At 39.7% G+C, this 16,409-nt stretch overlaps 1 protein-coding gene and 1 pseudogene across 1 annotated transcript in view; one reads left to right on the forward strand and one right to left on the reverse strand.

The window, feature by feature from the left end:
- The window catches only part of CUNH11orf80 (chromosome unknown C11orf80 homolog), a 91,140-nt gene that overhangs the window by 71,022 nt on the left and 3,709 nt on the right, over nucleotides 1–16,409 (forward strand). The window contains exons 13-14 of the mRNA XM_029208029.1: nucleotides 2,389–2,487; nucleotides 15,839–15,914. Coding sequence (XP_029063862.1) covers nucleotides 2,389–2,487; nucleotides 15,839–15,914 — 175 coding nt within the window. The remainder of the gene's footprint in view (nucleotides 1–2,388; nucleotides 2,488–15,838; nucleotides 15,915–16,409) is intronic.
- Nucleotides 6,974–7,691, reverse strand: LOC114886907 (annotated as a pseudogene).

Consider the following 16,409-nt stretch of genomic DNA (forward strand, 5'->3'; position numbering starts at 1 on the left):
TGACCCAGCAATCCCACTACTGGGTCATATGGTAATTCTATTTTTAGTTTTTTAAGGAACCTCCATACTGTTCTCCATAGTGGCTGTATCAATTTACATTCCCACCAACAGTACAAGAGGGTTCCCTTTTCTCCACACCCTCTCCAGCATTTGTAGATTTTCTGATGATGCCCATTCTAACTGGTGTGAGGTGATACCCCATTGTAGTTTTGATTTGCATTTCTCTAATGATTAGTGATGTTGAGCAGCTTTTCATGTGCCTCTTGGCCATCTGTATGTCTTCTTTGGAGAAATGTCTATTTAGGTCTTCTGCCCATTTTTACACATGGTAGATTCTTAGTAAATGTTGGTTTTTTTCCTTCCTTCCTTCCAGTGTGTGCTGACCAATTATCAGGGGGTAACACATTCTTTCCATGTCACTTCATTTTTTTGTACTTTTTTTCTTGAAAAGATAGTGTAATATACATAAAATTTAAAATAATAACTAATAAACTTTATCACTTAATTTTTGCATATTATCTCATATACATTATACTATATAGTCATAACCAAAGTATTTTATATTCATATATAATTTGACCTTTTCCCCTATTTCAACAGTCTTAAAATTTGTATTGGTTAACCAATATTCAACTGTATTAGTTTAATCTAATTTAATAAACCATTCCCCTAATGACAGACATTTAAGTTGTTTACATTTTTTCTGCCAACCAGTAGTGCTTCAGTTAATACCTATATGTGATTGCTTGCTTCTTTTGAATTATTTCCTAGAATAAATTTCTATAAATGGTAATGGGTCAAAATGTATAACACCTTTATAATCTAGTGCATCTTCTCACAGCTTCAACTTTCTGGGTCACGTGGGTAGCACAGTGAAAGTCAGCCCTAACTTTCATACTACCTGGCTATGAGATCTTGGGTGGGTCACTTCTCCTTTTTGAATTTCAGTTGTCTCATCTATAAAATTAGTGTGTTCATCCCCAAGTTCCCCAGGGCTGCTCCTTTATAGTCAGGGGTAGCGCCACAATTTTGGGGGCCCTTGAAAAATGCAAAAAAGGGGGGAAGCAGTAAAGATAGTAAAGTATAAAGCTTTTAAATTTCTTCTGCAGTTTCATTTGACTTGTCTGGTGTTTTTTATTTGCTAGTTAATGTTCTAAGTAAAGAAAAATTAAAATTTTACATTATTTGTATAAATTTTATCATTCATTTTCATTCTGTGTGGTGCCAGTTTTAAATGCAAATATAAGAGCATTTAAGTGGTATGTAGCATTACTGAAATTATGCAATTTATATTTCATTGCTCGAGCATGCATATGTATTTTGTTCTAAATAGAATTATGGAAAGCTGCATGAAACTGTAACTGAGCAGGAGCCTATGGTGCCTTTCCTATAGGGGAAGACCCCTCCACCCATGCCCTCTGCTTTAGCTCCTCTCTGAGGTACCTAGATAAAAGTATATGATGCACATTTCCTGAGTTGTTTTATATGTTTTAAAAACCCTCACCGAATGGAGGATTCTAACTACTTGATGACCATGAGCAGTAGCCCCCAGACCTACTGGAGCCCGAAGACTGATAAAGTTAACTCCTGTGACACCACCCTGTTACCTTACCATCCACCAATCAGAGAATTGTGCATGAGCTGATCACATAACCTGCGACTCCCTCCTTCACCTGGCCTTTAAAAATACCCCCCTGAAACCCATCAGGGAGTTCAGGTTTTTTGGAGCATTAGCTACCCTGGACTCCTTGTATGGTGCCTTACAATAAACACTGCACTTTCCTTCATGACATACATACATACATAAAAATAAAATGAAATGAAATGAGTGTGTTGTATTAGGTGATTACTCTGGCCCCTTTTAACTCTAATATCCTATCAATACAATTCTATACTAAAAAGTAGAGGCTGTTACCCATTTCTTAATGGATGCAAACTAAATTACTGTTCCTTTCCTCCCTGAAAGATTTATCTGGGGAAAAGTTCCTATATCAACCTTAGTTGTTCAGTAGAACCTCTGCTCTCTTGGAACTTGTTTTAAAGGAGAGCAGTTTATATAACCTCCTCACGAACAGATGAATCTCTGGGATATTTATCTCCTATGGAGATAGGAGAACAAAGACCTTGTTTGAAAGATCTTGCTTAGGTAACAGAAATTGGAAGGTATATGGGAGCCACAACTACCTGTCTCATGTGAAGTATCCCAGACCTTCTTTCTACTTATCCTGTGTCCACAAGAACTAAGGAAACTTCTAACACAACATGAAGGATGTCAGTGGTTTGCCTTTCTATTAGTCTCGATCTCTCCCCACGTAAACTTCCTGTGGGTACTTACCCTTTGGTTGCCAGTACTGGAACTCAACATATTCTGTCTCTGGCCCATTTTAGGCAGCTGACACACAGGAATTTGGGACCAAGCTGCATAAATCATTTCATGAGATCACCCAGAACCGATTTCTTCACCACTGCTCACGTGAGGTGAAGCAGGTAACTGTAAAGTAATAATAGGTACTTTGGTGGAAATCTTCCATATTGATGTATGAGAACCCTGAGTACGCAATGGGTAGGTGTAGTACTTTAGACTGCACAATCTGAGGTTAGCCTTTTAGCAAGGAAGCCTGTGGTTTAGAAAAACTTTATAGAACATGTTATTACATAGAGGTTAAGAGCATGGTTAGAGATGTCACTTGAATTCCATTTCTGCCACAAACTAGTTGCATGGTATTATTATAGAAGCTATTTATTCCAAGTCTCACTTTCTTTATCAGTAAAATAAGAATGATGCACACCTAAAATGATCGTTGTGAGGTTTGAATAAGATAATGTAAGTAAACTGCTAAGCACATAGCTACTTTTATGAGGATGATGATATGATGGAATTCCTATGTTTAGTTTTGCCTAATGAAAAACATACTTTTATCTATTTACCTTTTTGGATGCTGGAGATACAGAGTTGCATTAGTTGGGGTCTCTGCCCTCATGGAGGTCAGATAGTTATAGGCTCCTCTAATGAGTGAAGAGAAATCACAGCTGGGAAATTTTATGTATTTCCAGATTCTGGGTGTAGGTAGTAGTAGTGTTTCAGCTGAAGCCCACTTTTCTGGCTCTCTTGGCAACCATCAGCAGGATTGACTTTTCTGGAATTAAAGTATAAGATGAGTAAATAAAAGAGGTTAAGAGGGAAATGATTATACAGCGGCTTCTGGCCAAGATAGAGTAACAGGGACCAGATTTACCCTCCTGCCTGAAATAACCAAAAATCTGGACAATAACAACAAAAAAAACCAACATATGAAACAATGGTTCTCGAGACATTGGGCCTCAGACAATGGATGGGATAGTCATTCCTGAGAGATGGAAAACAACGAAGTGAGCTCTATGAATGCCATTGCACACTGCTTAGAGAAAGTACAGAGACTGTGGAACAGGGAGAAGGAATCCAGGCAGAGCCTCATGGTGTCCCTGAGTTGAATAGATGAAGCTAGGAATCCAGGGATGCTAAGGCAGCTTAAGCTTTCAGGGCAGAGTACCAGAGAAGGGAGAGCTGCACAGAGAGAGAATTCTGGAGATCTGCAGAGGCTCCTCTCTCTAGTATTCAGTTGAGTACTGATCAGCTCATTCATGTGAAGAAACTGTCCAGGTAAAGAACCACTCAGAAGGATTACAGGGGACAATAGGCAGAGCTTACACAGGGCTGGGAATAGTGCCTATTTCCATCAACCAGAGAGCAAAGTCTCATAATTTATGGAGCATCAGGTAAAATACTAGGAATAGTCTTGCCTCAGAAATGAAAAAAAATTACACCTACAATAAACACTCCTTGGTTCTGCCTAACAAAGCTCAAAAGCAGAAGCAAGACCTAAAAGGATCAGGTGGTTTCCAAGTAATTCAGTGGCATCTCAGAACAAAGTTCAAGAATATTTATAGGAATACAAAAATATCTAGCACCCACCAAGGTAAATTCATACTGCCTTGAATCTAATAAAAAAAATAGCAGACATGCTAAGAAGCAGGAAAATACAACCCACAATGAAGAGAAAACTCAATCAATTGATCAATCAATCAGTCCAAACTGATCCAGAACTGACATGGAAGATAAAATTAGTAGACAAAAAACAGTTATTCTTATAACTGTATTCCATATGTTCAGGAGACTAGAGGAAAGATTGAACATATTCGTTAGAGATGTGGAAGGTATAAAAAAGAAACAAACTTTAAGGGGAAAACTAATGTCTCTGAGGTGAAAATTATACTGGTTACACCGAATAGTATCAATAGCACATTAGACACTTAAGGAAAAACACATAGCAATAGAAACTATCTGAAATTAAACACAGAGCGGGCTTCCCTGGTGGCTCAGTGGTTAAGAATCCACCTGCCAATGCAGGGAACATGGGTTCGATCCCTGTGTGGCCCGTGAGCCACAACTACTGAGCCTGCATGCCACAACTACTGAAGCCCACGTGCCTAGAGCCCATGTTCTGCAACAAGCGAAGCCACTTCAATGGGAAGCCTGCACACCACAACAAAGAGTAGACCCTGCTCACCGCAACTTGGGAAAGCCTGCGCGCAGCAACGAAGACCCGACACAGCCAAAAATAAATAAACAAATAAATTAAAAAAATTAAACACAGAGGTTAAAATAATAATAGACCATTGAGCATCTTTGAGTTATAGGACAACTTCACATAGGCTAATACATGTATAATTAGAGAATCTGAAGAAGCAGCAGAGGCAGAAATATATTTGAAGAAATAATGGCTGAAATTTTTCCAAATTTGATGAAATCTATTAATCGTACAGATCCAAGAATCTCAACAAACTCCAAGCCTAAGAAGCAAAGAAAACTACACCAAGGCACATCATAATTAAATTGGTTAGAACCAGTGGTAAAAAGAAATCTTAAAAACAAACAGAGACCAAAAAAAACACACCTTGCTATGTAATACAAGGAAACAAAGATAAGGATTACAGCAAGTTTCTCATCAGAAACCGTATACGCTAGAAGAAAATGGAATAACATCTTTATAGTACTGAAAAAAATCAAAAACCTGTCAACCTAGAATTCTTTACCCAACAAAAGTATCCTTAAAAACAAATATGAAATGAGGACTTTTTATGACATACAAGAGATGAAAGAATTCATTATCTGCAGACAAGAAATATAAATGTAAAAGAAGTCCTTCAAGCAGAAGATGATACCAGATGGAAACCTGGGTCTACACAAAGGAATGACGAGTACTTAAAATGGTAACTATGTGGATAAATATAAAGACTTTTCTTATTATTTAAATCTCTTTAAAACATAATTAACTTTTTAAAGCAAAAACAGTAATAATGTATTTTGAGGTCTATAACCTATGTTAGAAGTAAAGTGTATGACAACAGTAGCACACAGACCAGGAGGAGAGAAATGGAGATGTATAGTTGTAAGGATTTATGCTATCTGTGGGGTGGTATAATATTACTTGAATAATATTACTTGAATAAATTACTTGAATTCCTTTGATGAAAGGAACCATCAAAATAACACAACCAGGAGTTATACCTAATAATCCAAGAAAGGAGATAAAATGGAATCATAAAAAATATTCAACCCTCAAGAGAATGAGAAGACAAGCCACAGGCTGGAAGAAGATATTTACAAGACACCTCTGATTAAAGGACTATTATCCAAAATACACAAAGAACTCTTAAAAATCAACAACAAGAAAAAAAATTTTTTTATAGTCATAGTTAGATAAGCTTTATTCCAATGTCTACATAAAATTGAGTTGATGTCCAACAGGAAAAGTTTTTTCCAAAAGGGTTAAAATTTATCAAACAACAGAACTTGGTCCTTTTCCCTTTAGTTTGTCTCAATTCAGTTGGCTGACACATCATTATTAGTATCCACCCTTACTAATCATTTTCACCACACACAATATCTAAAAGTCTTCGGGTGGCACTTCCCATTTCTCTGGAAATCTCTTAAACTGCTTTTCAGTTACAAGAGATGGGCAAGGTTTTTATCTGCTCATACTCTACTCCACTGGAGACAAAAACACATCCCTGAATTCTCTCGTTTAAATTGTGGCTGTTGGCAAAGTGTCCAAATGAAGAACTTAACGTTAACACACAAAGAACACAGTATAATCTCTGTATAATAATAACTTTGCTTTAACTTTTTCTCATTAAAGAATTATTTTTATTATCTCTCCACAAGGAAGTTATAAAAAATACCTGTAAAAACATTGAAAAGGCTCTTAAAAGTCCTGGAATGAAAAATTCTGAAGTATAAATTATGATACATCGTCTGTGATTTGCAAATAAGAATAAAATAAATTCTACAAGCTAGAATTTATGAGTGATTTTTTTTTTTTTTTTTTTTTTTTTTTGCGGTACGCGGGCCTCTCACTGTTGTGGCCTCTCCCGTTGCGGAGCACAGGCTCCGGATGCGCAGGCTCAGTGGCCGTGGTTCACGGGCCCAGCCGCTCCGCAGCATGTGGGATCTTCCCGGACTGGGGCACGAACCCGTATCCCCTGCATCGGCAGGCGGACTCCCAACCACTGTGCCACCAGGGAAGCCCTCTGAGTGATTTTGATAGGAATTTACCAGAAGGAGCCAGAACATCAAACCTTAACGATTTCCTATTTTCATCCCAATTGAGTTTTTGAAAAGCTATATAATCTGTCGACACGCACAATCCACACAGGAACTTGCTGCTGCCACTAATGATGAAGTCAATCTGAAGGACAGAGATTTGTATGCTGGAGGCGCCAGGCTCTTCCATGCAACTGATTGAAGTGGTCATCTCTTATTTTTTCCCTTATGTTTTAAATAGAAGTAAATATACATATGGTAAAAAATTTAAATGGTACAGAAAGATCTAAAATAATCAGTAAATATCCTTTTCTCCCATAACCTAGAAAATCTGATGTCTTCCAAATCATCAGTCGTATGAATAATTTGCAAAGTGAAGTCAAACTTGGAGTCTCCTCATCTGAAAATTATTCTCAGGACTTTCGGAATGTGTTGATTCTGTCATATATTACTTCTGTTACAGAGGAAAGCCATGCAGTCTTCTTAAAAAAAACTAATTACAAAAGCAACACGCACACTCTGCTCAGAGACAGCAAGTCCAGGCAGCACCTTGTACAGGATCTGGTCCTGGTTACGGGCAGATTCCCTGGTATCATCCAGAGTCACGGGCGGCAGGAGCTCAGCCGAGCCCTTCCTGAATGCCTCGGATCCTCCTGGCCAGTGGCACATCCTTTGGGAAGAGAGTGACGCGGCTGGCATGTAAGGAGAGGAGATAGGCATCCTCAAAGAGATGAACTAGAAACGCTTCTGCTGCCTCTTGTAGGGCCAACATGGCCTGAGCTTGCCAACTGAAGTCCACACCACGAGTGAATTTAACACATATTTCTCTTGCCAGGCGGCAGAAGGGGGTTCTTCCTTAACAACAGGTGTGTGCTCTTCTCAAGAGTTCGGATCTCCTTCAGAACCCAATGTCTCCGGCGAGCAAGTCGACGGGAGGAAGTGCCTAAGTATGGGCCCGGCCGGGTGGCGGCAGGAGCCGGGCTCACGGTGCACCTCCTTGGGGCTTCGGGCTTGCGGATCCATCGGCGTGGGCCCATGGCTGGCGCTCAGGGTTGCGGACCCGCGGCTCCTTCTCGGCCTTCCGGGTCCAGAGGCAGAGGCTGGCGTCCAGGTGAGGGCCAGCAGCACCCCGGCCGCATGCCCCGGCTGGGTGGCGTTCAAATTGCCCGCTCCGCCATGGATTCACTCAACAAAAATTTTTAAATGGGTCAAAGACCTTAACAGATACCTCACGAAAAATGGCATCAGATAGCAAATAAGCACATGAAAAGATGGTCCACATCATATGTCATCAGGGAAATGTAAATTAAAACAACAGTGAGATATCACTACGCACTTACCAGAAGGGCCAAAATCCAAATGCTGGCAAAGATGTGGAACAACAGGAACTCTCATTTATTGCTGGTGGGAATGCAAAATAGTACAGCTACTTTGGAAGACAGTTGGGCAGTTTTGTATAAAACTAAACCTACTCTTACCATGTGATCCAGTAACCATGCTCCTTGGTATTTACCCAAAGGAGTTACAACTTAGGTCCACACAGAAACTTGTACACAGATGTTTACAGCAGCCTTCTTCATAATTGCCAAAACTCGGAAGCAACCAAGATATCCATCAGTCTGTGAATGGATAAATAAACTGTGGTACATGCAGACAATGGAATATTACTCAGCGCTGAAAAAGAAATGAGCTATCATGCCATGAAAAGATATGAGGAAACTTAAATTCATATAAGTAAGTAAAAGGAAGCCAACCTGAAAAGGCAACATACTATATGATTCCAAATACAGTGCATGATATTCTGAAAAAGGCAAAACTCTGGAGACAGTAAAAAAAAATCAGTGGTTGTCAGGGGTTAGGAGGAAAGGAGGAATGAATAGGGGGAGAACAGAGGACTTTTAGGGCAGTGAAATTATTCTATTTGATAGTATAATGGTAGATATGTATCATTATACATCTGTTTGAGCCCACAAAATATACACCAGGAGTGAACCCTAACATAAACTATGAAATTTGGATGATAATGATATGTCAGTGTAGGTTCATCAGTTGTAACAAATGTACCATTCCAGTGGGGGATGCTGATAATGGTAGAGGCATCAGTGGGGACAGAGGGAATATGGGAAATCTCTCTATCTTCTGCTCAATTTTGCTATGAACTTAAAACTGCTCTAGAAAATAATCTATCAAAAAATAATCTAAAAGAAGAAAAGGATGAAAAAGAAAAGGGAACAAAGAACAGATGAGACAAATAGAAAACAATAAGATGATATATTTAAACCCAGCCATATCAATTATCATATTAAATATAGTCTAAACAACCCAATTAAAAGGCAGAGATTGTTAGATTGAATAAAAAGCCAACTATATGCTGCCTACAAGAATCCCACTTTAAATATAAAGACAGAAACGGATTAAAAGTAAAAGAATAGAAAAAAGATATACCATGCTTACACTCATAAAAAGAGAGCTGGAGAGGGTATAGTAACATCAGACAAAGTAGAATTCAGAGCAAAGAATATTACTAGGGATAAAGAGGGTTACTTCATAATGATGAACATAATACAGTGAATACAATGAACACAATAGCTCTAAACACTCATAAAACTTTTTAGAGAGTTTTTAAATGCATGAAGCAAAATTAATAGAACTCTAAGGAGAAATGAAGTCCACAATTATATTGGGAGATCACGATATACCTCTCTCAGTAATTTGTAGAACAAGTAGACAGAAAAATCAGTAAGTTTGGGGACTTCCCTGGTGGCGCAGTGGTTAAGAATCCTCCTGCCGATGTAGGGGACACGGGTTCGATCCCTGGTCCCGGAAGATTCCCCCATACCGTGGGGCAACTAAGCCCGTGCACCACAACTACTGAGCCTGCGCGCTAGAGCCTGCAAGCCACAACTACTGAGCCCACGTGCTGCAGCTACTGAAACCCGTGCACCCAGAGCCCTTGCTCCACTACAAGAGAAGCCACCGCAATGAGAAGCCTGTGCACCGCAATGAAGAGTAGCCCCACCTCGCCACAACTAGAGAAAAAGCCCGTGTGCAGCAACAAAGACCCAACACAGCCAAAAAAAAAAAAATTAGTAAGTTTGTAGAAGTCTCAAATAACACTATGAATTAACTTTACCTAACTGATATTTATAAAATACTCTGCCCAACCACAGTAGACTAGACTATACATTATTTCTAAGTATGCAAGGGACATATAGCAAGATAGACCATATTCTGAGCCATTAAATACATCTCAATAAATTTTAAAGGATCTGAGTCATATAAAGTATGTTTTTGACCACAATAGAATTATATTTTATTATTTTATTATAATAAAATCAATAAGAAAAAGATATCTGGAAAACTCCAAATATTTGGAAACTAGATGACACACTTATAAATAACCCATGGATCAAGCACAAAATCAAAAGAGAAAGTAGAAAATTTTTTTTTTTTTTTTTTTTGCTGTTCGCGGGCCTCTCACTGTGTGACCTCTCCCGTTGCGGAGCACAGGCTCCGGACGCGCAGGCTCAGCGGCCATGGCTCACGGGCCCAGCCGCTCCGCGGCATGTGGGATCTTCCCGGACCGGGGCACGAACCCGTGTCCCCTGCATCAGCAGGCGGACTCCCAACCACTGCGCCACCAGGGAAGCCCGAAAATATTTTAATTTAATTAAAATGGAAGTATATATTATCAAAATTTGTGAGACGTAGCTAATGCAGTACTTAGGAAAATACCTGTGTTAGAAAAGAAAAAGGTCTCGGGACTTCCCTGGTGGTTCAGTGGTTAAGACTCCATGTTTCCACTGCAGGGGGCAGGGGTTTGATCCCTGATTGGGGAACTAAGGTCTCACATGCCATGTGGTGCAGCCAAAAAGAAAAAGATAAAGGTCTTAAATCAATGACCTCAGCTTCCAACTTCAACTAGAATAAGAAGAGCAAATTAAACATAAACAGAAGTATGAAATAATAAAGATCAGAGTGGAAGTCAGTAAAATGGAAAAACAATAAAGAAAAAAAATCAGTGAAACGTAAAGGTGGTTCATTGAGAAAGAAGAATAAGAGAAGACACAAATTGCCACTAATATCAGAAATTAGAGAGGTGGCATCAGATATTAAAAGGATTATCGGGGAATATTATGAACATTGCACTAAATTTGACAATTTAGATTAAATGGAAAATTCCTTGAGAGACATAAATTACCAAAGTTCACTCAAGAAGAAATAGCTCCATATACCTGGTAGTTTTATAGTATTAAAGAAGTTGAACTTTTATTTAAAAATCTTACCGTCATGTTCAGATTATTTTAAAACTCGCAAACCTCAATAATAAGAAAACAAACAGCCCAATTTTTTTAATTGGCAAAAGATTTGAACACACATTTTACAAAAGAAGATATACAAACAGCAAATAAACATACAAAAATATGGGGACTTCCCTGGTGGCGCAGTGGTTAAGAATCACCTGCCAATGCAGGGGACATGGGTTTGAACCCTGGTCCCGGAAGATCCCACATGCCGTGGAGAAACTAAGCCTGCGTGCCACAACTATTGAAGCCCGCGCGCCTGGAGCCTGTGCTCTGCAACAAGAGAAGCCACCGCAATGAGAAGCCCGCGCACCGCAACGAAAAGTAGCCGGCACTCACTGCAACTAGAGAAAGCCCATGCGCAGCAATGAAGACCCAATGCAGCCCCAAAATATAATTAATTAATTCATTAATTTAAAAAAACATACAAAAATATGCTCAACATTATTACTCATTAGGGAAGTGCAAATCAAAACCACAATGAAATAATATTTCACACCTACTTGTAATAAAAAGACTGACCATACCAGGTGTTGGCAAGGCTGTGCAGGAACTGGAACTCTTATACCCTATTTGTAGGAATAAAAAATGATACAACCACTTTGGAGAACAGTTTTGCAGTTTCTTAAAAAGTTAAATATACACCTGTCTCACGACCTAGCCATTCTACTTGTAGGTATTTACCCAAGAGAAATGAAAGCATATACGACACAAAAATGTATACACCAATGTTCATGGCACATCTACCATATTTGTAATAGCCAAAAACTGGAAACAACCCAGTGTCAACAGGTAAAAGAATAAATACACTGCAGCATGTCCATTCAGTGGAATACTACTCAGCAATAAAAGGAGTGAACTGTTGATACACACAGTAGGATGGATGAATCTCCAAATAATCATGCTGAATGAAAAAACCTGGAAATACAAGAGTACATACTGCTTGACTGAATTTATAACAATTCTATAAAATGCCAATTACTCTGTAGTTACAGATCAGTGGTTGCTTGAAGACGGGAGGCATAGGAGTTGGAGGGAGTGGAGGAGTTATGAAGGGCAGAAGAAACTGTTGAGGGTGCTGGATATGCTGGTTATCTTGATGGTTTCACAAGTATGTACATTTGCCAAAACTTATCAAATTGTACATTTTATAAAGATGCAATTCATTATATGTATGCAAGTTATATCTCAATAAAGTTGCTATAAAAATTATAGACACTGTTTCTGAGAGACACCTCTTCTGCCTCTCTCCCTCTCCTACTTCTGTTTGCCTGATTAGACGGGGAGGTTTGGGTACCTAGTCACCCAAGGATCACAGCATCTCATGGATTTGCCCACTCTCCTCTGCTTTGTAGCAGTGAAGCCCCTATAAATACTCCCTTCACCACACTGTTTTTTCATGGCTGCATGTACCTTCTAGGAAGCACCTTCCTAGGAATGCATCTGCTGTTCCTTTCAGCTGGCTCACTGCAAACACTCTTGCTGGTTTCCCTTCAGCTCGGTAAGCTGCTGCCCACAACTTGAGCGAATAGGTAAAAGCTAATACCCATTGTATCAGTTACCCGTGGATGTTGTAACAAATTACCACAAATTTGGTAGCTTAAAAACAAAAGAAGTTTATTATCTCAGAGTTCTGGAGTCCAGAAGTCTGAAATCAAGGTGTTGGCAGTGCCACACTCCCTCCAAAGGCTCTAGAGGAGAATCCTTCCTTACCCCTTCCAGCTCTGGTGGCCCCAGATGTTCCTTGACTTGTGGCCACATGACTCCAGTCTCTGCCTCCATCTTCACATGGCCATTCCCCTTTGTCTCTCAGGTCTCCCTCTGCCTTTCTCTTACAAGGACACCTGTCATTGGATTTAGGGCCCTCTCTAAATCCACAATGATCTTATCTTGAGATCCTTAATTACATCTGCAAGGACCCTTTGCACATTCACAGGTACTAGGGGTTAAGACTTGGACATATCTTTTGGGGGGCTACTATTCAATTCACTACAGCCATCTATATCTTCAAATTTCTAAGGATAGGTCAAGGGTAAGGCATGGGGCATTATCATAGGACCTGAGATACATGGGCAGGATCTACAAGTGTTTCAGCCTGTGAAGTCCTTTTGCTCGGGCCTCTCTGATATCCCAGTGAGATATGAAAAGGAAATGATCTGACCTCCTTTGCCCCACTGTATTGCTATGGTGATGGCCCATAGCCTCAGGGCCATTCACAGCTCAGTAAATTTGGCAGATGGCTGGCTAGTCTTACGCAGTAGTCATAGGGCTTGGAAGGAAGGAACATTTATTGAATCCCTAATCTGTGCCAAGATTTCCACTTTAATCTCTACAAAAATCCTGAGGTAGGTTGTAGAGTTCCCATTTTATAGATGAAGAAACTGGTTAGAGAACTTTTCTAATTTGCCCAGAATCACGCAGTCAGTAAATGGCAAGGCTAGGATTTATAATGAGGTCTCCTGGATCCGAAGCCTAGTAACATTTTTGCCATATAGGACTCGATCACAAGCCCAGGGAAGATGAGTGACCAAACCCATACTTCCCTACTCAAGATCATTACCGTTTCCCTCGGATAATGGCCATTTAGTGATTAGTAACTTGTTAGTGGCACACGACTGGCACCCAGTGGCTGTAGCTAAAAACTACAAGATTAATGATAGGTCCAATTCTTTTACCTCTGCACCAGTCCCTCAGTTTCCATTTCTAAACAGGTAAAGTAGAATAGCTGACCTCTTGAGTAACATTGAATAAAACCATCTATGGCTATTATATAGTTTATGGAGAAATGAAAGAAATGAGAGAATATTTAGGGTTTTATAGAATATATTCATGGAAAGGTCGTGCCAAGAGTGGAGATATTAAGCCTTGATGTTGGAACAGAGGACAGTGGGCCATGAAGACAAGATAGTAATCCTGGACTTACTGTCACATTTGAGTGTAGGGACTAAAAACTTAAACCCAGAGTAAGCAGGAACAGTAGCATGGAGGCAGCTTCCTAAGGAAAGGTGTTGTTTCGCAGGTGGTAGACCAGAATGAAATGTCTCATAGAGTGTTAAACTCAAGGAGGTCTATCCTGAGGATAGGGCTCTCTCATCTGGGGGACCTGATGAGAATGGAAGGTGTGCAAGGCTCTCCTAGGACTCAGAGATTTATATCTGAATGTAGGTATTTCCTTGGGTAAAGGTTTGTCTATTACATGAGACTTCTAGGTTGGAGTGAAGTAAAAGAATAAGCTTTTTCTTAAAGAAAAAAAAAGATGTTTGGAAATTTTCCTAATACTGTTTCTTTTTTCACACCTTTAGGGCCATCTTTACCTCTTCTATGTTTCTTAGAATATAATTACTTAGAAACTGAAACTTGCCTTGTTAAACAACATATGATAGAATACATTTTTTATTGTTATAATTCACATACCATAAAATTTACCACTGTAAATTTACAATTCAGTGGTTTTAAGTATATTCACTGTGGTTTGCAGCCATCACCAGTAAATTCCAGAACATCTCCATCACGCCAAAGAAAAAAACCTTGTACCTAATTTGCAGTCAGTCCCAGTTCTCCTATCTCCTGTCCCCTGGCAACCGCTAATTTACTTTTCCTCTCAGTGGATTTGCCTATACTGGATATTTCATATAAATGGAATCATACAATAAGTGGATTTTTGTGTCTGGCTTCTTTCACTTAGCGTAATGCTTTCAAGGTGCATCCATGTTGTAACAGGTAACAGTACATTCCTTTTTATGGTTGAGTAATAGTCCATTGTATGGATATACACCACATTTTTTAATCCATCCATCAGTTGATAGACATGTTATTTCCACTTTTTGGCTATTATGAATAATGCTGATGTAAACATTTTTGTGTGTGTGGACATATGTTTGTCATTCTCTTTGGTGTATAGCTAGGGGCAGAATTGCTGGGTCATATGGTAACTCAAACTGTTTTCCAAACTGGCTGCATTATTTTACTTTCCCACCAGCACTGTGTAATGGTTCCAATTTTTCCATATCCTCATCCACAGTTGTTATTATCTATTATTATTACTACCATCCCAGTGGGTATAAAGTGGTATCTCATAGTGGCTTTGATTTGCATATCCCTAATGAATAATGATGTTGAGCATCTTTTCATGTGCTTATTGGCCATTTATATCTCTTCTTTGGAGAAATGTCTATTCAAATTCTTTGTCAAACCCATTTTTTTATTGGGTTGTTATTTTAAAGTTGAACTATGAGTTCTTTATTCTGGATACAAGTCCCTTATCAGATATGATTTCCAAATATTTTCTCCCATTCTTGTGGGTTGACTTTTCACTTTCAAGTGTCCCTTGAAGCACAAGTTTTTAATTTTGATGAAGAGGATATCTATTTTTATATACTTGTATTGAAAAACAAGGAGCTGGGAGGATTGGGTTCTGACCTTTGTTTCTCTGTCCAAATTGAACCAAATAGCAGGGCTTTGAAAGCTACACAAGACTACAAAATGTGACCTGTGGCTTCCCATGTTTGACCTCAGTCAGTCATTTGTTGAGCACTTACCGTGTGCAAGGCACTACGCTAGCTGTAAAAGAGATACAGGCATGATGAACCTTACAAGGAATTTAAGATGTAGAAAATGGACATAAATACATAAATTGATGAAAAGGGGCATGCAATGCATACTTAAAAGAGCCCAAGGAATGGAGCAGACAGTACATGAGTGACCAGAGTTCAGAAAAGCTAGGAAATGCCCGGAATGGCTGGAGTGAACTGCAAAGCCTCCAAAAGAAGAAGGAAGTCTTAAAAGTTGGGGGCTGGGCAGGGGGTTCACATGAGCCAGGAGGAAGTAATAGGGGGTTCCAGGTGAAGGAGGAAAGCCCTGTGAGGTCAACAAAGCCACCAGGCACGTGATCTCACTGGGGCTTGTTCATGCTTCTAAAAAACTCACTTAGGACTTCTAATTTTTTAAGCAGCTGCTCCCAGAGAAAAAGAATGCAGAGCAGAGCACAGAGGACGCACATGAGAACAGCAGCCTGGAGCTCCTTGCAGGTAAGGTTTCAGCTTTTCAGGTGAGCCCTGGATCAAAGCTGGGAAGTCAAAGATGTGACTTCAAACCTTCAGACAGCACCTTACGCCACAGCAATGTTCTGGGGTTTGGTTGTGGCTCCCACCACCACTCTGGGTATTCTGGGGCAGCAGGAGGCGTTCCCTTCCAAAAGCTGCTACGATAGGACTAGAAATTTCTCACAGTTTGTGCAGTTAGATAGCTGCACATGATGGGGCAGGGCCCTGAATTCAGTTGGTTCCTTCATGTTTTCATCATTATAGTGTTGCTACTGTGGCCGTCCTTAGTTCTGGTTACTGCTGTGTTTGGGGCTCCGGAGTCTGCTCCTGGATGCAGACACCACCTCAACCTTGATAAATGTTATGGGGAGGTGTCAGTGTGTGTAATGTGACGGTGATTATATTGTCTTTTCCCCTCCCTCCAACACTTAAACAGCCTTCAGGGCCTGCAGTAGCAGGTGTGTATGTCTGAGAATAATC

This window comes from Monodon monoceros, unplaced genomic scaffold (assembly GCF_005190385.1).
Source record: "Monodon monoceros isolate NGI ecotype Baffin Bay Population unplaced genomic scaffold, NGI_Narwhal_1 Super_Scaffold_7, whole genome shotgun sequence".
Lineage (NCBI taxonomy): Eukaryota > Metazoa > Chordata > Mammalia > Artiodactyla > Monodontidae > Monodon > Monodon monoceros.